This window comes from Carassius carassius, chromosome 17 (assembly GCF_963082965.1).
Source record: "Carassius carassius chromosome 17, fCarCar2.1, whole genome shotgun sequence".
In the NCBI taxonomy this organism is placed as follows: Eukaryota; Metazoa; Chordata; class Actinopteri; order Cypriniformes; family Cyprinidae; genus Carassius; species Carassius carassius.
Genome location: NC_081771.1, coordinates 5,637,467 through 5,662,912, shown reverse-complemented (window position 1 = coordinate 5,662,912; position 25,446 = coordinate 5,637,467). Strand labels below are relative to the sequence as shown.

At 36.8% G+C, this 25,446-nt stretch overlaps 2 protein-coding genes across 2 annotated transcripts in view; one reads left to right on the top strand and one right to left on the bottom strand.

Annotated features, from left to right (window-relative positions):
- Window positions 1–879: 879 nt before the first annotated feature.
- On the bottom strand, window positions 880–23,720 carry LOC132160848 (solute carrier family 2, facilitated glucose transporter member 1-like). Its single transcript, XM_059570554.1, has 10 exons — window positions 23,373–23,720; window positions 9,269–9,364; window positions 7,059–7,219; window positions 6,669–6,909; window positions 6,421–6,583; window positions 6,141–6,328; window positions 5,921–6,025; window positions 2,146–2,247; window positions 1,812–2,015; window positions 880–1,726 (listed from the first exon to the last, which is right to left on the bottom strand). Exons 1-10 carry the CDS (start codon window positions 23,385–23,387, stop codon window positions 1,529–1,531), a joined length of 1,473 nt encoding a protein of 490 aa, XP_059426537.1. The 5' UTR covers window positions 23,388–23,720; the 3' UTR covers window positions 880–1,528.
- Window positions 7,844–25,446, top strand: part of phc2b (polyhomeotic homolog 2b (Drosophila)) — a 62,283-nt gene continuing 44,680 nt past the window's right edge. The window contains exon 1 of the mRNA XM_059570553.1: window positions 7,844–8,056. The gene's annotated coding sequence lies outside the window, so the exon portion shown is untranslated. The remainder of the gene's footprint in view (window positions 8,057–25,446) is intronic.

Below are 25,446 nucleotides of genomic sequence, written 5' to 3'. Positions count from 1 at the left end.
ATTTATTAGATGTGAATAGCAAGCATGTAGGTTTTTTTTACCTAAAAACAAAAAATTAATTATAAAGCGTTTAAAAAATGCTAAATTTTTTAACAGCAGATATTATATATATATATATATATATATATATATATATATATATATATATGCTTACATAAGTAAAAACCTCATTTGATGACTGATGTGCGTAAAAGTCACAAATACTTACAGTATGAATTAACTATCAAGGGTGAACAGACTAGGTTAAAAAGAAGAAAAAAGGAAAACTACGAGTCTAAAAAATGACAAGGCACATTGGAGCCAGGCATACTGTGTTTCCAAACATGTCTGTCAGAGCAAGCTGAACAGCAGACACATGGTTTGTACTAACAGCATCATCAATGGTCTGGTTTCGCAGCTCTTTCTTCTGATGAAGAAGAGGAAGAGGAAGGCTGTTCAGTGCACTCTAATCATGCCACGAGTCACAGTGCATTTTGGTCGCTCTCCGTGTTTCCCAACTCAACAATTTCCCCTCAACTGGAGGGATTCGACTGTGCAAAACGCATAAACTACTGACATCTGAACTATTACTCATGAGTGACATTATGTCAGATATTTGCTGTACTTTATGATCAACATTCACTTGCACTGATGCTAATACATTGATTGAAGAGAACATCTGATTGTGCATTATAAAGTGACGACCTTACATTAAAAAGTTGGGTTGATGTAATATTCAGTGACAAGTAACATAATGAAAAAACTTAGAAATGTTCTGTTTGTCTCCCACTGAAGTGATCATAACTAACTGCATTTCATAGAGCAAGAGAACTTGTTGCAAAATATAAATGCATTTAAACGCATCTTGGAAAGCTAGAACAGAAGAGATTGATATGAATATAGGGACAAAATATCTTGTATTGAGTAAAAAAAAAAAAAAAAATGCTTGTTATGCAGAAGTTAAATTATACATACACGTACGACGTCATATTGTTTCAGTGGATGACATCATATGGGGCTTTTAGTTAAACTGTATTTTTATTTTTAGGGTAAAAAAAAATCATATATTTTTTTTTTTAGCTAATCCAACTTCGACTTGTCAAGGCCACACGCCTTTTATGATGGAGATACAGTTATTTGGAATACAGTACTGAATTGTCAATCTGCATATGTTTGGCCTTTGGGTTTGTGACATCAACAGTGTCACGGTTCAGTCAGGAGTGACCGGAAGACCGTCGATTTTTTACTCTCATTGCACAGCAAAAGTAACAGTTTAGAAATACATAAAACCAAGTTAGACAAAGCCAAAGCGATTCCAACGCAAAATACATCACCTCAAACGTCTTAAAACGATTATCTTTCTGATAAAAGGAATATGATAATACTCTCACTCCCTGCCTTTCAAACTAAGAAGGGTGTATCAGGGACTAAGAGACGAGTGCAGCTGTGGGAAGGAGGAAATGTTTGATTGACAGCCTGCTGACCCCTTCTCCTCAGTAGTTGCGTGCAGAGGAGTGATCAGTGAGGAAGGCAGGGCTGAAGGAGGGGTTTAAAGTTGAGAGTCCGCCCCCAGGCTGTTGAGCTCCTCGGGCGAGTACTTCTCAGCACCTGATGCTGTCTGGCGGAAACCTGCGGAGATTTCGTCGAACGTCCGGCCCTTGGTCTCTGGGACTTTGAAGTAGGTGAAGATGAAGAAGCACAGTAGAAATATGGTGAAGATGATGAACACGTACGGCCCACAGAGCTCCTGTTAAAGCACAGAGAGAATAAAGTTAACCCAGCCAGATACAAACGTGTCTGTTTTCTTGAGATAATTATCACTGGGCTCTTACCTCCACATACTGGAAGCACATGCCCACGATAAAGTTGGCTGTCCAGTTGGAGAATCCAGCAACAGCAAAAGCAGAGGGTCTTGGGCCTTGACTGAACAGTTCCGCCACAATGAACCATGGGATGGGGCCCGGTCCGATCTCAAAGAAGGCCACAAATCCAAAGATGGCTACGATGCTAATGTAGGACATCCAGTCATACTTTTCCTGTTAGAGAGAAGGGCAATAAAGTCGTGAGATCAAATATATTGTAAACCTTTAGACCTAAAGGATGACTATTTGCATGATTAGTAACTCTAAACATCGACACCATGGCAGTAAAATATTATTTACATACCAGCAAGGCAAGAGCGATGGTCATCAGTACAGCAGATCCAGCCATTCCCATCAGTCCCAAGAGGTGCAGAGACCTGCGGCCCGCTCGCTCTACCACAAACAGCTGCGTAACAATACCAAATCATATTAATATGATGCAAAATGCTGATTAAAACTTGCTCATCATTTACTTAGTTATTTACAATAACTGTCTGATTGAATAATTATCAGAAGAATAAGTTTTAAAATGTAAACTAAATGTAAATAAATTGTGTAAAAAATGTAAATAATAAGAATTAAATAAAGATTTAAATACATTTTATTACACTTTCGTTATCGATTTTATACATCATATATCAGAAATTTGCCATTTGATAAATAGAGTATATATAAATGAATGCAAATTCAATGTATGGCATTTATTTATTTTAAATATTTACTTTTAAATATTAAATATCATATAATACCCATTACCCGGGCACATTTTCAGCTAGTTTAACACGGAGTGAAATTATGTAAAATAATAACAACGCTTAAATTGTAGTAAACGTAGATTCACTATTCGTTTGCGTTAGCAGCGCAAAAGGTTTTGGGTTCGATTCCCAGGGAACACATGTTGGCTAAAACATGTTAGCCTAAATGCAATTTGGACAAAAGCGTCTGCTAAATGCATACACACACACATATACATATACATATATATACATATACATATACATATACATATACATATATATATATATATATACACATACACATATACATATACACATATATACACATATATATACACATACATATACACATACACATATATATATATATACACATACACATATATATACACATATACATACACATATACATACACATACATATACACATATATATACACATATACATACATACAGTGTTGGGAAGGTTACTTTGGAAATGTAATAGGTTACAGATTACAAGTTACCCTATTTAAAATGTAATAGTAGTGTAACTTTTTTAATTACTTTAATAAAGTAATGTAACTAATTACTTTTGAGTACATTTTGATTACTTTTATAAATTTCTAATGAATGTTAATTTGCAACTGTTAATCATCTGTCAGACTTTCACCATCCTTCATCACTTAAATTAAGATTTAGCAGATTTAAAATCAAAAGAACTAGTTTATAGATACTGTTTTTTAAACCAAATCTTTGCATAACTACAGGCATCTAACTGCATCTAACAATGGTTTGGGGAAAAATAGTTAATAAAAAAATAAAAGCATATACATCAACTCAAGTACGGTTATCTAATAAGCATGTGTCCTATTTTGTGTACTAAACTCCTGAAACATTGGTGTCTTTTTGAAACACTGCTGTCTCTTTGTATATGATATGATGATAGTTTCTCAAAACAAGTAAAAAATGCTCATGAAGTGACTGTTCTAGAGATTAATTTCCATGAGGGGCGGACTGGGAAAAAAATAGGCTGGGAAATCTCACACTCATACACCCACAACCCATTCTGAAACATGGACAACCCTATTTTTATTTTTTTGGACCTGACATGAAAAAATGTGAATCCTTAGGTTGGGGGAATTGCAACGTAATTAAGAGTTCTCTCCTGAACTGCACCTTCACTTCCATTATCCACCCATCTCTCTCATGACTTTAATACTGAAGGTTTTTATTTGACTTTTACCATGTTTTGTAAGTGCAATTTTGTTTTTTTGGCAAATGAATTACCACTTGTATTTATTTTTACTACAAATTCCATGGTTAAACTACGGTTAGTGCCATACCATAGGCTATATTAATTTTCCTAAGGGTTGTGTTTTTGTATCCACTAGCTCCCCCTAAACCTATGATAAAATATGATGATTTGTCTGCTAACTTACTACTGTAACATTACAAAAGATAATAATGACGTCGTTTATACAGTATTTTGAGTGATTGCGAGCAATGTGCTGCTGCTGCTTGACTAAGTAAACAAAGACAAAACTACAATAGCATCTTTACAGATGAAACTGACATGCACCTGAAACCCTGAACAGAAGTGTCGCTTCTCTGCTCCAGCTGTGCGCTTACACAGTTCACTCCGGTCTCTCTCTCTCGCATTGATTACTCGGAGTCTGATCCAAACCGTTCGGCGGAGGCGCGGAGAGCGCGCGAGCCCAACCATTGCCAGTCACGACTAACCGATTCATGATTTATTAGAGATTTAATTATCGAAGGGTGGATTGGGAAATAATCGCTTTAGTATATTCGGCCTGCAATTATACAATAACAATATTAAAGTAGAAGGCCAAATCGTCTGCCAGGCCACCGGGAATAGTCCCGGTTCTCCCGATGTCCAGTCAGCGCCTGATTTCCACAGACACGCAGAACGTGCAGGATTCATATTCAGTCTTTTTGCGGATTAATATTCACAGACATCAGTCCATATCGGGTTTTGATTCAAGTGTACTGACCTACTTTTGATTTATTCGTCCAAAATGTGGCATATTGCGTCCGCGTTATAGGCTGAATTCCATTTTTATGACTGGATTCTACTAATGTGTTTTCCGCGTCTCGGAGATTATGGGTCATATGTCTTAGTGCAATTTGGGAAAGAAATAAGCTGTATGTGGATGTGTGTAAATATTCAAATGTAATCCTCTTTGTAATCGTTACAATTTTCATAAGTAACTGTAATTTAATTACTCATTTTTTCTTAGTAACTGTAACTGATTACTGTTACATTTATTTTGTAATTAAATTACGTAACGCCGTTACATGTAACTAGTTACTCCCCAACACTGCATACATATATATATATATATACACACACATATATATTACTATTGCGAAATGACAGCGTTTCCATTAACCGATGTTATGCGACTAAAACGTCATTTTTTTCCTCTCGCGGTCAGTCATTCCAAAAATCATGGCAACGGACGTTGGTAGGTTTATATATAATCACAGCCACCAGACTAGACATTATATTATTATTATCTCCAGGTTCAGGTTGGTGTGTGTTGGTTTTTGTCCACCTTTGTGTCCGAGTCTTTTTAAATGTTTGAGTGTGTGAGCCTGTGTTTGAGTGTGTCAGTAAGTTTGTGAGTTTGTGTGTGTGAGCAAAATTTGCAACAAGAAGTCTGTGGAGCAGTCATAGCATAGAAAGTGTAGCAATGTAGCAATAGCAATGTCTTTAAAGGGATAGTTCACCCAAAAATGATAATTCTATCATCGTTTACTTACCCTCAAGTTGTTCCAAACCTGTATAAGTTTCTTTGTTCTGCTGAACACAAAGGAAGATATTTGGAAGAATGTTTTTAATATATATTTTTTCCTACTATGGAAGTCAATGGGGACCGAGATCTGTTTGATTCTGTCATTCTTCCAAATATCTTCCTTTTTTTTCAACAGAACAAAGAAACTCATACAGGTTTGGAACAACTTGGGGGTGAGTAAATGATGATAGAATTTTAATTTTTGGGTGAACTATCCCTTTAAGGTATCTGACACTAAGTGTTGGCAATGGAAATGTGTACTTGTCACTAACAATATATGATATATTTATGATATATACACACACACACACACACACACACACACACACACATATATATATATATATGATATATTTAACTTAACCCCCCCCCCATATATATATATATATATATATATATATATATATATATATATATATATATATATATATATATATATATATATATATATATATATATATAATTCATAATATATGCTATGTAAATAAATCAATAATTGTAGAATTATGTTCATGCTGATGTCTGTTTGCATACCCATACTCACCGACACGACAGTGAAAGCTGTGTTGACGACTCCTGCTCCAACAGTGGCATAAACCGGCTGCTGCACACCGGCCCTCTCGAAGATCTTTGTGGAGTAGTAGAATATCTACACAACCATGTGTAAACACCAGTTAGTCATGAAAATCAAGTTTATATAAAAGGTAAAGGCCCAAGGTTTGTTTTTGTTGTAGTAGTAAACGTGTGTGTGTGCAGGTGCTCACAGCATTGATTCCAGACAGCTGCTGGGACAGCTGCAGCATGATGGCTATAGCGATGGGCTGTCGGTAAAGCGGAGAGCGGAACAGTTCAGGAATGGTCACTTTCTTCTCTCTCTTCATCTGTCTGCTCTCCTCCTTCATCTCCTGCATGTCTGCGCTCACATCGGTCGTTCCACGCAGCTTTTTAAGCACTGAAGGCAAATGAAAACATTAGTTTACACTGATGAAAACATTCCTACGCTGGATAAATGGAGATGTTTGGGTGCTGTGGGTCTGTGCTCGCCTGCTTTGGCTTTGTCTTCCTCGTTGCGGATGATGAGGAGAAATCGTGGGCTCTCGGGGCAGAAGGGCAGTAAACAGCACTGCGCCAGGGCTGGGATAAAGGTAAAGCCAAGGAGGAACGGCCACATAGTGGCATTACCCATGACTACGTCCATACCAAAGATCTACAATACAATAAACGGCACATAAATATGGAGAAACACCCAAACAGTGACTGAAACAGCAAAAACTTCCCGAGTATGTATATACCTGAGCCATTAGGATGCCAACAACGATGCCCAGCTGATGAAGGGTGCCCAGGGCTCCTCTGAGGGCTGTGGGGGCCACTTCACCCACATATATGGGCACAAAGCCAGTGGACAGACCGGAGTAAAGGCCCACCACGAAGCGCCCAATAATGAGCATCTCCCAGGATGCCCCAATCTTAGAGAAGCCCATCAGTGCTGCGGCGACAAAAGCCAGGACATTGGCCATGAGCATGGAGTTCCTCCTGAAATGAGAAAAATAGAAAGAGATTTATAATACAACATTAACATCAACAGAAACAAGGACTGAATAGTATACAAGGAATTAAAAAATGTAAAAGACAGTGCCATAATTAATGTTAAAATAATATCAATGGTTACAACTGTATTTCACCTTCCAAAGCGGTTGACGAACAGCCCGACGGAGAAGGACCCAATAATGCCGCCCACAGAGAAGATGGCCACAGACAGAGACCACAGGGTAGTCAAGCTTGTTTTTGAGATGTTATCCTTATATCGATCAAACCATGTGTCATTGAGGAAGTTCTCAATGATCTACAACACAAATACAGTCACTTATTACCAGGGTTGTTACAGTTACTAAAACTGAGACTAAAAATACAGCAACATTTTCCCTTGAAATAAGATAAATGATTACTAAAAAAAAAAACAGCTTATTGCTTCATTTTATTTTAGTTTTAAGATGATTTTTTTTTTAATTGCAAAAACTATATAGGACTTTACAGGGGAAAAAAACTATACAGGGATATACGGGGGGGGGGGGGAGCACTACTAACAACAAAATTACAAACAACAAAAAGAAAAAGAAAATGGAAAATATAAAACTAAAAACTGATTCAAAATATGAAAAAAAACATGACTGCTTATTACGTGACTACATGACTGCACATAAGTTACAGCAAAAACCTGTTCTTTATATATTATTGTTATAATTGTGACAATGTAGTTAAGAGGTTTTGTTTTTGTTAATTAAAATAATCAGAGCAAAACATCAAAATTAGAATCATCAAAAAAAATGTATTACATATAAAGTACTTTGACTCTTAATCATTAAAGTGTGACTCTTATTCATTATGATTTTTATATTTGTTTTATTAATTTTAATTGTAAATTTAATTCTTTACTTTTTATTTATTTTACATCAAGACTAGCACATCAACAAAATTGAAATTCTGTAGATTAATGTTGTACTGAGCAATTGTGTCCAGCAGGTGGCACTGTCTCGTTCAGTGTTAGGTAACAAGGTTTTATGATGGAAACCGAGACCCATGGAGAGAGTCCGATTTCTCTGGGATCTTTGCGTCCCTATGACTGTCTGCTGTGGAGTTAAAAGGAATGTCCCCCAGTAAGATTCAAGCTGCGTTTTAAATGGTAAGAAATTAAGTTTGTTCTGTATAATCATTTGGCTCATTGAGGTCAGGAAGCCAGTTCTCTGTACTACTTCCTGTCTCTCCTTTTTCGTCATCAGCTGACTGACACCTTAGTTATGCAAAAAGCCCTCCAGCACATCAGCATGACAAATATCATTCATGAATAAAGTCGTGTGCCTCAAGGTCATTATACAAACCTGTTACACAACACCTATTTGTTTGTTTTTATAGAATCACTATTAGACACATGCACTTAGGAAGCTATCCCTTATACTAAATGTAATCTTTTCCCATATGCTAATCAAATAATCTCTTAAAACACAATAGTTGTAGAAACCATGTTTAGGTAAAGTAAATGCTGAACAGAGTTGTCTACAGTCCCAATCCACTGCCAGTGTATGAAAAAAGGGACTGTGGACAACTGGCCCTTGAAGGGGCAGTAATCTTATCGAAGCGATTATTTATAGAGAGGGTCTGCGTCAGACCCACACCCACACATCTTACTCCTACTAAGGCATCAGCACAGCCCTATCTCATTTGCTAAAACTATCGGTACAACCATCAGAAACGCAAACAGTAAAAGCAAACACACCATTCTTTGCCAAAGGCCAGTATGTACAATGACCCTGAAAGAACCAAAGAGTTTCACAATTTGAGTTGAATTACTGAAATAAATGAACTTTTTCACAACATTCTAATTTATTGAGATGTAGTTGAAACAATATCTATGATAGTAAAACTCTGGCCGATAACAACATGGAGATAAATGGCAGATGTTACAATGGTAATCTATTTTGTCTAAATTAAAAAAAAACATTTATACATACTGTACATACATTTTTTTTTATGGCAGGTATTGATAAGTCAAATTCTCCTCTGGTTTCTCTAGACAGGAAGAGGAGTGCGAGTATTTAGTAAGAATATAGGATCTATACAGTCCATATAGAGTTAAAGTCAGAAAAGCTCCTTTCATATCCTAGTTTAACACGCATGTCTGAACAAGCTTTATATTTAACAAATGTAAATTGCCTAATAATATGTGAAAGAAAGGCAAAATCTCCCCGAGGAGATGTACAGAGTAACTCTGCAGTGCCTCTGGAGTTTAGGACAGGACATTTGTGTTAATGTCAAAGTTCAAAGACACACCTGGGATACTGGGGTGAACAGAGTCACTCACAGTTTGTGCATGTGTTAGTATGTGCTCGTCACTCACCTTTTGTGGGGCATTGATGACACCTGTGTTGTAGCCAAACTGAAGGGAGCCGATCACAGCCGTCCCGACAGTCAGCATCAGTGGCAAGGTCAGTTGCTGTTGAGGGAAGAATAAAACCATTTATTAAGATTAAGTTAGAGTCATTTTGTGCTACACAATGAATTGTTTTGAATCTCCATCATCTCTCAATGTGCAATAGAGCTCTATTAAACTCAGGACAAAAGTGAAGATTGGCCAGACCTGACTGCAATAATCTGAACTATTCTCAGAGGAGTGGCGACCTATTATTTGACATTCTGATAAGTGTCATGGTAGCTGTAGAGCTTGTTTTTATTCTGTACTTCCTTCAAATTGAAAAACATTATTTTAGCCAAACTGTGCTAACTGCTAGGCTACCGCTCAGATGACAACAGTTGTCTCACAGCTGTTTAAGAGTCTTTTGTCTGAAAGATTAAAAAAGAACCATATAAATAATATTTCTTCTCCAGTATTCAGTATTCTCAAAAGAATTCTATTGTTCAAATATCCAGCACCACCCCCTACCTGGAGGACTTTAAAGATTTGTGTTGTGCAAAATGATCAGCATTTCCTTTGCTTTTTAATACAATAGAAGTATTCACTCGCACGGATGACCTCCTGAGAGGTTTTGTTTATATGTCTGAAGATTTGGAAGATTTATTTTAATAAATTTTTAAGGGAAGTGCTCAGAGAATAAATCACTTTCCTCGTTCCTACGCAAAACAAAAACAAGCTGAATTATGTTTGTTTTCAGACTGGCTGGCTTGAAAATGACTGGACAAAATGTGATGAAATATGTTTGCAACCCAGGAAACTCTGAAGGTAAAAGGGGACTGAAAGTTCATTAAATCAGTATCGTGCGATAATATTGCAATAATGCAATGCTACTTAGTCAATCCTGAGTAAATAAAATTATATTATAATAAAAAATGATAAAGAATAAGAATACAATAAGGTTTTTTTTTTTTTTTTTTTACAAATGTGATTTATGATTTAATATTATTCTACATTATTTTCATTAACTTAAGCAAATAATTTACTTACTATAAAAACAGGAGGATTAATTGTCATGAAAATAAATGTCACAGTGCAAAGATGGAGTCTTCAGGTACAAAAATAGCTTTTATTTTCTTATGAAAAATATAATTACCTATTTTTAGAGGCAAAATTTGACTGGGACATGAGAAGCTTCACATGATTCAGTCTCTTACTATATTTGTTTCAACATTTTCTACCCAAGTTTGGGTGAAATGACGTTAGAGCGAAGCTGTGCCTCTTGACCTGAAACAAACTGTTCCTGCAAACTACAAAGACTGAACCTGAACTTGTGAAAGTCAATGATGCAAGTCTATTGGACTACGTAGGGAAGACTTTCTAATGGTTTAATCAGCCCCAATAAAGAAAGGGTGTGTGTAAACCCTCCTCTCCTCTGAAGGCATCACCGTCATTGTTTGGGTTCTTATTATACAAAAAAAAAAAAAATCACTGGATTGGATTATTCACATAGAGAGAATCTCGGATGGAAATTTTCTTCCACATGGTTACCCATCCACGGCTTTAAAACAAAATCATCTAAAGCTTGCTGTTTAGTTTCCGGTTTTAAAGCCACTTGACCCATAAGCCAAGCCTTTAACAGCTTTGAAAATATGAATGTCTGATGACAAACTCAAGCTCAAAAACTGTTGTTGCATCACTGATACATACAGAAGTCATAAAGAGCCTCAAACACTCCTAAAGGTCCCGTTCTTCGTGATCCCATGTTTCAAACTTTAGTTAGTGTGTAATGTTGTTGTTAGAGTATAAATAATATCTGTAAAATTCTAAAGCTCAAAGTTCAATGCCAAGCGTGATATTTTATGTAACAGAATTCGCCTACATCGAACGACCCATTTGGACTACATCCCTCTACTTCCTGCAGTAATGACATCACTAGAACCATTTTTTGACTAACCTCCACCCACATGAACACACAAAAAAGGGGGCGTGGTCTTGTTGCGCTCCGACGGAGAAGAGGAAGAAGAGTTGCGTTTGTGTTTGTCGCCATGTCGTTGAAACGCTGTTATTTTCATCTCGGAGTCCAATCACCTTTGTTTGGGCTTCCCAGGGATGCTGTACTTAGAGATCAATGGTTACAATTTATGTTTAACTCGGTTCCCGAAAAATTATAATCCACATGTAAAACTATGTGCAGCACATTTTGCTGAGGACAGCTTTCTCAATCTGAATCAGTTTAATGCCGGATTCACACAAAGATTATTCTTGAAAATGGAGCAGTTCCCTCTTTGTCTGGAGTTTGTCTGGAGTGTTGTGTATGGATCACAACCAGTAAGTGTATTTTATTATTTAAGTTGGTGCGTTTAACAGTTTCTGTAACTTATTACACAAAGGGCAACGCTGTTTAGCTTTGTTAACTAGATGGTAGGGCTGTGGAAAAAAATCGAATTCGATTTTCATGCGCATCTCTTCAGTAAAGGCGTTCTGTGATTAGAAGTACATCTCAAGCATGTGCATTCAGTTCAGGATTGCTAGGATTTCAAGACAAATCCTGCCCACTTGCTTTTTTAAAACTACTCCAAAACTAGCCCAATCGCGTTTCCAGGAGGGCAGCATGCGCTCAGCTGCTGTCGAATCACAATACAGGAACCGCTGGCACAAACAGAACTCGTTACGTATTTCTGAAGGAGGGACTTCATAGAACAAGGAAGACATCAGCCCGTTTTTATGACAGTGAAAACAGCGGTATACAGATAAGTGAACTGTGTGAAAAATACTGTTTTTCTACACGCGAAACATGAACATGTTATATTGCACACTGTAAACACAATCAAAGCTTTAAAAAAAACACGAAAAACGTGACCTTTAAAATAAAGTTTACTTAAACTTGCAAGACGCAGCATTAACAGGTTCTACACTTTTTGTATTCCTTTTAAGGAAATCAACCTAAAAAAGAATTACTTAAGAGTTTTAGAGTCTAAATTTGAAAATGGGATCTGTTCATTTTAAAAGTTAAAACAACTCTAAAAAAAAAAAATCTTTAAATGTCAGGCTGTTCTTATTTGAGCTAGCATTTAGCATGCTAGATGAGACTAAACAGATCTCCATTCTGAAAAATTTTCAAAGCTTGTATTCCTCTTTTTTAAACAGACAGTCAGTGATGAGAAAGATACCAGTTGTTGACTCCTTTCATTTGCACACGCATGCATATTGCGTACACTCCTCTGCACAAGACACAAGAGCTTACTGGAGGAGTGAAGTGGACACACCCCTTCACTTTATATTGGTGTACAGAGCCTGCAGTTCAACATAGGTCACGACTATGCTGTTTAACCAGCCCTGAAACAGGAAGCCAAATACATACAATCACAAAACCTCTAGGAGGTTTTTAAATATTCATTCTGTAGTTTAAATGAAGTCAGAATCACACACATTGGAAAATGTTAACCAAGCCAAGGCTGCACAAATGAAAAGGCAACAAACAGTAGCCTCGTCACAACCGACCTCATTCAGGAGTTAACTACATCCTTCCTGCTATTGAAACATTAGTTCTGATGGCAAACACAACTCAGAACAGATGCAGGGAGAGGGTCTGTATCTCTTTAAGAAAGATGAAACCTCGAATTATGAAAGATTTGGCTTCGTTCTCACTTGAGGGTAGGGTGTTGGTTTGGCTATGAAACCTTTCTCTTGAGATTCCTTCCTTTACCCTATACTACTATGCAGACTTGCCTAGTTACACACTGCATACCTGTAACTACATGAACACGGATCAAAAAGATATATAAAGTTGGCCTGTCCCTCTCCACAAAATATATTAATGTGTGTTATGCTTGGACAATTTTGTAAAAGTTATAATGGTTAATGGTATAGGTGCTACATATGAAAATAATTTTAGCTTTGTCATTCTGAATTCATGCCGCTCACAGCATAAACAGTCACACCCTTCTGCTGATACACATACTGATAGTTGACTGGGACACATATTTTGGCTCAGGGCTTTCATTGTGTGTAAGTGTATTATATTCAGGTTAGGGCAAAGTTAGGACTTATTTTCGCTGTTCAAATAATAAGAGTGAAAATTAACTATTTTAAATGTCACCATTGTATAAAATAATAAAGAGAGAAGAAGATTACATGAACAGTAGAGGCAAATTAACTTGTTCACTTTCTGTAGAAAAAATGCAAACACAATTTTCCACAACAGGCAATTGGATGCTGGCTCTGTTGTAGCAACCAAACTGGCATGCAAATAAACCTCGCTATTCATTGCAAAGCAATGAGGCATTTTTTTGGGGGGGGGGGGTGCTCTGAGTTACATAACATTTGAACTGATCTTCCCATTCCTTAAGACATTTAACGCCTTAGATTCTAGACTACAGCTGATGCTGAAGCTGGGTTATTATTGCTTTGATTTATTTTTTTTGTACATTGTACTTTACATGGAAAAAAATAAGAATAATAAGTTTTATTTTGATTTAATTTAATTGATTTCACTCAAAAATGTGTGTCTTTGCATGTCAGTATCTTCAGTCATCCAGGATCAACAGACATCATAAACTAGGTGCAATAACTACTAAGCTAATGATAACCAACTTAACAACAGCAACGCTACTGGAAGTTCTCTTACTTTATAGCTGTCACGAATATTCCAAGGATGAAGAAAATGTTGAATATTCAACAAGGTTTATTAAATAAATCCACAGAATTCCAAACTGCGAGACAGCAGTGTATTACACAGACAATACCAGACAAATGAAAGCTCACACAGCAGCAAATTAAATGCAAGACAAATAAGGGCCATAACCAGAGGTGGGTGGTAACGAGTTACATTTACTTCGTTACATTTACTTGAGTAATTTTTTGGGGTAACGAATACTTTTCGGAGTATATTTAAAGATGGTTACTTTATACTCTTACTTGAGTACATTTTTGGGGGAAAATCTGTACTTTTACTTCGTTACTGTGGACGACGCTCCTCTCGTTACTTTATCTTAATGCAATAAATGTTATAATGCTTCAGTTTATTCCAAACGCGCCGTCTACTTTTCTCTGGGCAATGAGCGATGCCCATTCGTGAATGATTCATTCTTTTGAGTCAATTCTGTTCAAAGGCTTGATCAAACCAATTGGCAAACGAGTGAATTGGTTCATGAATCAGTTTGAATGAGTCGTTCAGTTCCCTGCTGCACGCGCTGAGCGTCTGAAGTGGTTCACTCGGAGTTGTAACGTTTAAGAACAGAAAGAGCGTTGAAAACGTGGCTGGAACTGCACTGAATTGAAATCTGCAAAGGTTATTATTTGCTAGCGATGGAGATCCTTATTAGATGAACACCGCGTGTGCTGTCTACTGTTTAACTGGTAATAACTTGGGCTACATTCGATTACAGTACACGATACCACTGTGACATTAGTTTGTTGTACGTGTGTGGCTTATAACAGAGGGGAGTCAAGTTGAATGCAGCTTCCAAAAGACAAAAAATAGCCGATTAAGATTTTATTAATTTTAATACAATCACACTGGTGCAAGTACGTTCAGCGAGTCATATTATCAGCTGCTAAATTCAGATCTGTGATTGCTTGCTGGCGCTGAGCCAGAGATAGATGCGTTTATACAGCGCTGCCCATTATAACAAATCACACATGATTCTTTTGAGCTTATTAAAGCATTGGCCAATCAGAGGCGTTCAGTTGAGTCAGCGCTAAAATGCCGGTGCTTCCTTCACTCGCTCCTGACTGAATACCTCTTTCTGGCGAATTCTCTCGTCAGAAACAACAAAGTGCAGATGTGTGTACGAATCTTTAATTAAGATATTGATTTCACAGTGTTAACAGTTTCAGTGATTTTAATGGGAGTTTCTGAGAGTGATTGAAATCTAGACTGTCAGTGAAAATTATCTTTAATAATGTAAATGTTATTTGCTCTCTTTCTGAACAATGAAAGATTAGTAGCAATATTTATATCACATTAACTTTCAATGTTAAATTCACATTTAATATAAAGTCAGTCGTATTAAAAATATGTTATGGCATGACACCTATATCTGTTACTTAAGTAAACAGACAGGGTTTTATAATAAATTACATAAATTGGAGTAAAGGCTGATGAAATATATACATTTATACACGCACACATACATTACATACATTTTATCTATATATCTAAATAAAAATAGGCTCAGTATATATGACCCAAAGTAACTAGTAACTAACTACTTGAGTAGATTTTTTATCCGATACTCTTTTACTCTTACTCAAGTAACTATTCAAGACTAGTACTTTTACTTTTACTTGAGTAAATATTTCTAGAAGTACTTTTACTTGAGTACAGTTTTTGGGTACTCTACCCACCTCTGGCCATAACGATGAACATTTGAGTAAATTAAATGAATTAGCATGACAACTAAAGAGTGGCGGGAAAACTGAACAAAAGGAAGACATGGGACTGGAGAAGTCCAGGATGGAACTAAACAGAACCGTGACAATTTTTTTTTTTTCATTTAAATAATTACACATGCTAAAACACAGAATAAGGTAACAATAAAACAAATGAAGATTTTTTTTTACATTTTATAGGGCCCAAAACATGTAATATTTGGCTTTTTTTTTTTTTGCAGTAGTTTTTGGGGGATTATTTTTCCTGTAAAGATAGAGATATATATCGTGTATCGAGATATATTTTTTGCTCCATATCACCCAGCCCTATGGTGGGAGCAACCATAGGAGCACTGATGGGAGTTGTGGCCCGATGTTGCAGCCCCAGAATTCAGCAAGAATGACGGAGTCTTTGGAGGGAGGAGCCAAGGTGTTGTCCGCATGGCCGACAACATCTGCAGGACGACCGAAGGAGACAGAGCTGATGTGAGGGGAACCCAGGGCAACGACAGAGAGTTGATGGAACCAAGCGACAATGCTGGCACTGAAGACCTAGGTGGAGCCGTGGTGACGAGCATCTGAGGTGGAGCCCGAGTGCCTGAGGAATAAGGCTGAGCTGGTGTGACCCAGGACTGAGGTGGAGCCGTAGAGAAGGAGGAGCCCACCGAAGCCGTAGGGGTGGAGAGACAGATCACAGCGGAGGACTGTGGGCCATAACGATGAACACCAAAGTAAATTAAATTAATTACCATGACAACAAGACAAGAGTGGCGGGAAAACTGAACAAAAGGAAGACATGTGACTGAAGAAAACCAATGACAAGTCCATGAAAACACAACTAAGTCCAGGATGAAACTAAACAGAACCGTAACAATAGCCTCATTAACATTAATACCAGTGGTGTGAGGATCTGTGTGTTTAGTTAAATAAACAAACAAAAAAAGTATCTTGTAGCATGTTTTGTAGCAAAAGAAACATGAAATAAAGCCACAACAACACATCTATCTATCTATCTATCTATCATCAGGTAAAGAACACAATGATAAACTACACACTAAGGGTATAACAGTACACGTATTCTTACCGAAAATATGTATACATAAACGTTCAATGAGTGTTTCAACCGCGTCATTAAAACAGCTTTTAAACAAAAATGTCATGTAGCATTTCATCTACCTCAGGCAAGTCCTCAATGTCTACAGCTCGTTATTTATAGGTGCTTCTCAATAAATTAGAATGCCAAGGACAATTTCATTTATTTCAGTAATTTAACTCAAATTGTAAAACTCATGTATTAAATTCAATGCACACAGATTGAAGTAGTCTAATGCTGCCTTCCAGGCAGGTTTTTGAGCTTGTAAGTCACGATTTCAAACCACGACTAACGACTTTGTACCGTTCCAGGCAAGTCAAACCCAAACTTCCTGAGCGCAAGGAATTGTAGCTAGATTATTAATTTTATTTCAACGTTACATTCATTGACACCCTTGACAAGGAACGTAAGTCACAAAAATTCATTGCCAATAAGCTGGCTGTTCACGGAGTGCTGTGCATGTTAACAGAAAGTTGAAAAGGCTAAAAAAAAAAAAATAAATAAAAAAAAAAAACTACAACCGAGAGAATCGCAGCCTTATGAGGATTGTCTAGCAAACTGGATTCCAGAATTTTAGTACACTTCACAAGGAATGGACTGAGGCTGGGGTCAAGGCATCAAGAAAAATATTTTTTAGCCCTTCTTCCCAGGGCTAAGGAGAAGAACTGGACTGTTGCCCAGTGGTCCAAAGTCCTCTTTTCAGATGAGAGCAAGTTTTGTATTTCTTTTGGAAACCAAGGTCCTAGAGTCTGGAGGAAGGGTGGAGAAGCTGATTACCCAAGTTGCTTGGGTCCAGTGTTGTCTGTGATGATTTGGGGTGCAATGTCATCTGCTGTTGGTACATTGTGTTTTTGGAAAACCAAAGTCACTGCACCCGTTTACCAAGAAATTTTGGAGCACTTCATGCTTCCTTCTGCTGACCAGCTTTTTGAAGATGCCGATTTCATTTTCCAGCAGGATTTGGCACCTTCCCACATTGCCAAAAGCTGGTTAAATGACCATGGTGTTGGTGTGCTTGACTGGCCAGCAAACTCACCAGACCTGAACCCGAGAGAGAATCTATGGGCTATTGTCAAGAGGAAAACGAGAAACAAGAGACCAAAAAATGCAGATGAGCTGAAGGCAACTGTCAAATAAACCTGGGCTTCCATGCCACCTCAGCAGTGCCACAAACTGATCACTTCCATGCCACGCCGAATTGAGGCAGTAATTAAAGCAAAATGAACCCCTACCAAGTATTGAGTACATGTACAGTAAATGAACATACTTTGCAGAAGGCCAACAATTCACTAAAAATGTTTTTTATTGGTCTTATGAAGTATTCTAATTTGTTGAGATTTGTGGGTTTTTGTTAAATGTAGGCCAAAATCACCACAATTAAAAGAACCAAAGACTGTGTGCATTGAATTGATTTAATAAATGAGTTTCACAATTGGAGTTGAATTACTGAAATAAATTAACTTTTCCTCAACATTCTAACTTATCGAGAAGCACCTGTATTTGCTAGAGAAATTAAGTCTAGAGAAGAGCATTTCAAGAAATATTAAGACTATACTTCTAGAATGTATGTGCCCTCTAGAAGCTTGTGTTCTGCAAGTGAACGTCGCTTGATTGTGCCATCCCAAAGAAGCACAAAGTCACTTTAATGGACTTTTAAATTAAATGTTCCCTTCTGGTGGAATGACCTCCCCAACTCAATCCGGGCAGCTGAGTCCATAGCCATCTTCAAGAATCGGCTTAAAACACATCTCTTCCATCTTTATTTGACCCTCTAAATTTAACTCACTATTCTAATTCTATTCTTTAAAAAAAAAAATCTAACTACCTTTCTAATCTTTTTGTATTCTATTTTTTTGCATTTATTATGCAATTGTGTGTGTGTGTGTGTGTGTGTGTGTATATAACATATATAATATAATATATAATATATATTAACCTAACTGAGACTTGTTATAGCACTTATATATACTAAAACAATAAATATACTGTTTAAAGTATTTGAACAATTTCTTGCTGGCAAACTTGATGTGTTAATGTGGAACTAACTTGTCACTAAAAATCACTCAAATCAACTGGGACTATTGGTAAGAAGGTATATTAGATCTGAGAAATCCAGCATTTGACATGCCACTTGGGTTTGGCATTCCTATAACATTTTAACGAATTTAGTCAAATTAAGTGCCCAAACATACAGGTCCTTCTAAAAAAATTAGCATATTGTGATAAAGTTCATTATTTTCCATAATGTAATGATAAAAATTTAACTTTCATATATTTTAGATTCATTGCACACCAACTGAAATATTTCAGGTCTTTTATTGTTTTAATACTGATGATTTTGGCATACAGCTCATGAAAACCCAAAATTCCTATCTCAAAAAATTAGCATATTTCATCCAACCAATAAAAGAAAAGTGTTTTTAATACAAAAAAAGTCAACCTTCAAATAATTATGTTCAGTTATGCACTCAATACTTGGTCAGGGAATCCTTTTGCAGAAATGACTGCTTCAATGCGGCGTGGCATGGAGGCAATCAGCCTGTGGCACTGCTGAGGTGTTATGGAGGCCCAGGATGCTTCGATAGCGGCCTTAAGCTCATCCAGAGTGTTGGGTCTTGCGTCTCTCAACTTTCTCTTCACAATATCCCACAGATTCTCTATGGGGTTCAGGTCAGGAGAGTTGGCAGGCCAATTGAGCACAGTAATACCATGGTCAGTAAACCATTTACCAGTGGTTTTGGCACTGTGAGCAGGTGCCAGGTCGTGCTGAAAAACGAAATCTTCATCTCCATAAAGCTTTTCAGCAGATGGAAGCATGAAGTGCTATCTCCTGATAGCTAGCTGCATTGACCCTGCCCTTGATAAAACACAGTGGACCAACACCAGCAGCTGACATGGCACCCCAGACCATCACTGACTGTGGGTACTTGACACTGGACTTCAGGCATTTTGGCATTTCCTTCTCCCCAGTCTTCCTCCAGACTCTGGCACCTTGATTTCAGAATGACATGCAAAATTTGCTTTCATCCGAAAAAAGTACTTTGGACCACTGAGCAACAGTCCAGTGCTGCTTCTCTGCAGCCCATTTCCTGCACACGCCTGTGCACGGTGGCTCTGGATGTTTCTACTCCAGACTCAGTCCACTGCTTCCGCAGGTCCCCCAAGGTCTGGAATCGGTCCTTCTCCACAATCTTCCTCAGGGTCCGGTCACCTCTTCTCATTTTGCAGTGTTTTTTGCCACACTTTATCCTTCACACAGACTTCCCACTGAGGTGCCTTGATACAGCACTCTGGGAAAAGCCTATTCGTTCAGAAATTTCTTTCTATGTCTTACCCTCTAGCTTGAGGTTGTCAATGATGGCCTTCTGGTCAGCAGTCAGGTCGGCAGTCTTACCCATGATTGCGGTTTTGAGTAATGAACCAGGCTGGGAGTTTTTAAAAGCCTCAGGAATCTTTTGCAGGTGTTTAGAGTTAATTGGTTGATTCAGATGATTAGGTTAATAGCTTGTTTAGAGAACCTTTTCATGATATACTAATTTTTTGAGATAGGAATTTGGGTTTTCATGAGCTGTATGCCAAAATCATCAGTATTAAAACAATAAAAGACCTGAAATACTTCAGTTGGTGTGCAATGAATCTAAAATATATGAAAGTTTAATTTTTATCATTACATTATGGAAAATAATGAACTTTATCCCAATATGCTAATTTTTTGAGAAGGACCTGTATTTTGAACCAATTAATGATGAATATAGGCCTGCAAGATGAGGAAGATAAGCTGTCTGGTTCGTATTCAAGGAAAAGAGCCAGCAACTAAGACAAAGATCTCTCTCTTTCTGCCTCTCTCTGAGGCTCTGACTGGCACATCCTCTTTCTCAAGCAACATCTATCTGCCAGCTTCTACTTCTGTTAAGTCTGGGAGTCACTCCACTAATATCATGGTTTAACATAAGCCACTCACGACTACACTGAATTACTTTTACATACTGCAACACATAGATTTCTGTATTTTTTTCAGTGCTAACAATGCTATCCTTCACTGGAATGGGGCCACTCTAGGATTTAACCCTGCTGTATTAAAAACTATATTACATAACCTACAGTAAATGACCTCAATAAAAAACTTTGCCATCTCTTTTAAATGTCTGGCATTAACAATAACAACTCTGCACCGATTCGCCCCTTGATTTTTCAAGGAAATAAATTACCTTACTGGAATTCTATCATTCCATAATCCGATTCTGCTTAAAAATCCCTTTATTAGCACCCATTAGGCTGAAATGACATTGACAGGGAAGTACATAAAAGAGACGCAGTCATGCAGGGGTGAATAAGAAAATGAGTTCGACCTGAGAGAGTGAAAAAGAATTAAATCTTTTGACAGTCTGCTTTAGGTTTAATCCTTAATCAAAAGCATTAAATGTATTTTCGAAAATCGAAATTTCCGCTAAAAGCTTGTTAGTTCTGCTTGATATAGTACAGGTCAACTGTACACCTGCCCCCAATTACATGATTTTAAGTTTGTTCTGGTGCTCAGCAGTCATTTTTCAAAAGTTTGAAGAGATTCGATCAAATAACATGTTTTGAACCATATCTGAAATCTTAATAACACTGCCTTCGTACAAAGTATATGATGGTAAAGATATCAAAGCACGTCTCAAATGAATGTCTTTCTAACTCAGATGCCTTAATCTGGTTGGTTTAACATTTTTAGCGAATAATATCCCACAGTCTTATGCATGCTGTTCAGTGACTGGAAGAATTAAAAGAATGAAATTCTTAAATTATCAGTTTTTCATTGTATCTTTCCAACTTTACCTGGAAATAATCTTTGTTTAGTCATTAAATATTTGCTTGGTTATCTAGAATGCCTTGTAGATCATTAGATATGACATTGTGCCTGGGAAGTCTGTATGAAACAAATTTCCTGGTGAGATATATTCATAAAAGCAAAAATGCTTCCTTCAATTTAGAACACAACCACGGTATCTAGAGTAAAAGTAGTAGAAAATAAAGAGATAGAATGACAAAGTTGTTCTCCTACACAAATAATAAAACCTGACAGGTGAGTGACAGGTGTGGCACTGCTGTCTATTCATACAAAAGAGAGATAAATGTACATTAAATGTCTAAGCAAGTTTTCTATAGTCGGTGGTAATATCTAAAACCTTCCCGTCAAGCCTACATTCTTCACATGTTGTTTAATATCAGCTGGTATGGTATGAAAAGACTAAGCACGAGGGATGTCTTAACAAACAACAATGCGTGTGCATGTTTCTCTGGCATTAGAGAGGCACGCAAGTGTGCACGTTGAATGAACAGCCCTGTACAACACAGGCAACACACTAGGCAGTGTGCTGGGAACGGGTCAAGAACACGACCTTACTGGTAGGGTTATATTAAGTGTTCCCTGGCTGTAGCCCTCCTTTCCCTAGAGACATCTCCATTGTTTCCAGCACGTCAACCAAACACTAGACAAAAACATAAAACAGCTGAATTTATTTCTTAATACTTTAGCTCTAATTTAACTAAAGAAACTTGCTGCATTTAGTATAAAACCAATGCATTTCAGTCATTTTCAATTCTAAAGCATCTCAATTTTTTTTTGTTTCTATGGTTTGCTTTATCGTGACAAAAGAAAAAATAAAACCCTCAAGATCATGTAAAGATACTGAGTGCAGGAATACTAAAAAAAAACACTTGAACTATCATGGGTTATCATTATGCAGCAGTGGTTAGGTTAGCCATGTATAACAGCCTACTAGTCACGTATGAGTCTCTAGCTCTAGCAGTATTAGTCACTAGTTTGGATGGTGCCCAAAATAAAGCCAGAGATGGAGCCTTCCAATTAAAACATTATTATTAATTTTAAGGTGAATTTTAAGATGAATTTAGTCAAGAAAATGCAAATAGCAAACAATTGTATTATATAGAAAATAGTATATTTTTGCTTTGTGTAATGTTGTAATAAATGGCAATATTGTGTGTAAACCCAAAAATGCCAACAAAGTACTTGAAATTGAAGAAAATAAAACAGTAAAGAAAAAAAATAAAAGAAAAATAGAGCTGGCAACTGATGGATTAAAGTGGGCACATACACCACGATTCTCTGGCTGTGTGAAAACCCAGTATGTTACCTACAAAGACAGCACTTTAGGGCATCACAGGCGCCACCACTGATACCTAAAGATGCAGTGTTAACAGGCAACTCATTGTGCTAGAGACGTAGCCAGAAAACGCTATGCCCACAATTGCTGTCTATGTAGGCGGTTTAACTGGTTTTTAGAACACAGCCTTTGCCTTCAAACAAACGAGTTCCATGTATTGACTGATTCATTTCGATCCACACCTACCAGTATTTAGGACACTAACGCGTTGATAAGTGTTAATCACAACTCTCTTACCCACGTGACAGCTCTCAACACGTGGTACGTGGTTATTTTGGCTTTTTTTTTTGTCACGTAACTTGTTTGTCAACTTTTTTTGAGTTCGAGATGAAGGCTCGCGAGGCTATGCAGCAATCAGAACAATCAAACTACCAGAAATACCATTACAGACAAATAACATTTTCCACATAATGTCTTTTTAGGATTTATCCCCTGTGTTGGGGATAAACGAAGTTACCTTTCCGTCCCCCATCACGTCTTGTCAAATGTTCGATGACGTCTCGATGTAGGTTGACTCGGTTGAAACTTCGACCCTTTCCCTCGGTTTTCCTCAGAATTCGACTTTTAAATAAAATGAACGATAAAAAACAATAAATAAATAAATAAATATAGCTTCGCTAAGTACGGTGTAGCTTAAAAGGGAGACCTAGTAAATGCCTTCAGATGCCTCTCTTCAACAACTTCTGACAGCTCTCAAAGTTCTTAAATAAGTTTATTTCTCCTCCTTTTTCTTATCTGGTCTATTTTAACAAAACTATCAGCTCGGCCCGGTGAGTCTGAGATGCTGCCTGTTTTCACCGTTTTTATGTATGACGCAACAAACTCGGGTGTGATGTGGGCTGGACGGGAATAGTGATCTGTGATTGGCTCATACCGACTGCGTAAAAGAGTTACACATCAAGAGTCATTCTTTGACAATACTAACTATAGTACGCTTCTGTTTTAAGACGTATAAAAGTTAGCATGCCCTTGGAGAACGCAGTCAGTTTATTTATTTATTATTTTATTATTATTATTATTTTACAAACACGTGCATTTTAAAAAGTCTTGATACAAACTTCATCAATATCCACTAAGCCGTGATTCAGCAGTGTTAAAAATATGCTTCCATTAATGTTGAGTTTCGTTTCATAATAAGATTTCTATAACTGAATAGACTAGAATAATATATAGAACAAAAATAATTATGTGGCATGATAAGAATATTTAGCAAATGCATCCCAAAAAAGAACAAAAATACAGTTTCATTCTGAGAGGAGCACAAAATATTTAGAAAATGCAGTGCATGATAGAAAATCTCTGATTCTTTATATATATATATATATATATATTAAGAATCAGAGATTTTCTATCATGCACTGCATTTTCTAAATGTATTGCATAATCAAAATAGAAAGAAACCTTTCATGTCTTCTTCCTTTGAAATCTAATGAAAACAAAAGTAGGTACTGGCGACAGAAAAGTCTGGGTACCCAAGAAAAAGAAGACTAAAATACAAACAAAATGCTAATTATTGCTGTTATAATTGTTGCATCCTAATATTTTATAATGGCTTAACACCATTTCTCAACTCTTAAACTTATTTATATAGTTGGTTTACATGTAAAAAATAAAAAAATAAATTAGATTCTAAAGATGAAAAAAATACTGATCCCAGATCCACTCTAGGTTAAAGGTATTGGCAAATAAATATAAACACATTTTTAAAAAAGTCTTAAGAGATATACAGGCTTATATGGCAGAACCGCTTATGCAAAGACATCATATCCTGCCAAGAGAGGAAACGGGTGTCCAGGTAACTATGTGCTGCATGGGCTGCCTACTCAGGACCCTTTGTACCAGATCAGCGATTAAACCAGTCAGACTGAACAAGTGTTTGTAGAGAAGCTCAAAGAGCGATTGTGTCTCACTCCTACAGACAATTCCTTTTGGATCGTGGGAAAGCCAGAGATGAGAGAGGGTAATACGTAACAATTCATTACAAAGCAGAGGTTTTGTTCGAGATGGTGGGGAAGTATCTGCTTATCGCATAAGTAAAATAATCAACCTGCAAGAGCAGGAAACAACAACGCATTGGCACAGTAATCAAAAGAAATGTTACATTTCTTTGATATGCTAAGAAAAACAAAAACAGACATTTCTGAACAATCAATGATAGATGTTCTAAACCTGGGAGACAGAAAGAAAATAAGCGTGACAGTCCAGGATGTTCGTCATCTCAAGCCTTCAGAAGAGCGTAAAAGGAGTGAATCATGTTCTGAAACAATACAATGCAGGAAGGTGCCAAAATTAAAAGATTTCCAATCAGAATATGCTTTGATATACATAAGATTCATGGAATGAATGCTACTCATACTACTGAAATTTGAAAAATTATATATATATATATATATATATATATATATATTATAGAATTTTGCATACTTTAAATCAGAACATACAAATGCCTTGTCATTTGTTTTTTTAAAGCCAACTAATATTTCTATTCACATACAGTTTAAGTTAAATGGTGACACTTAATATTTAAGTTT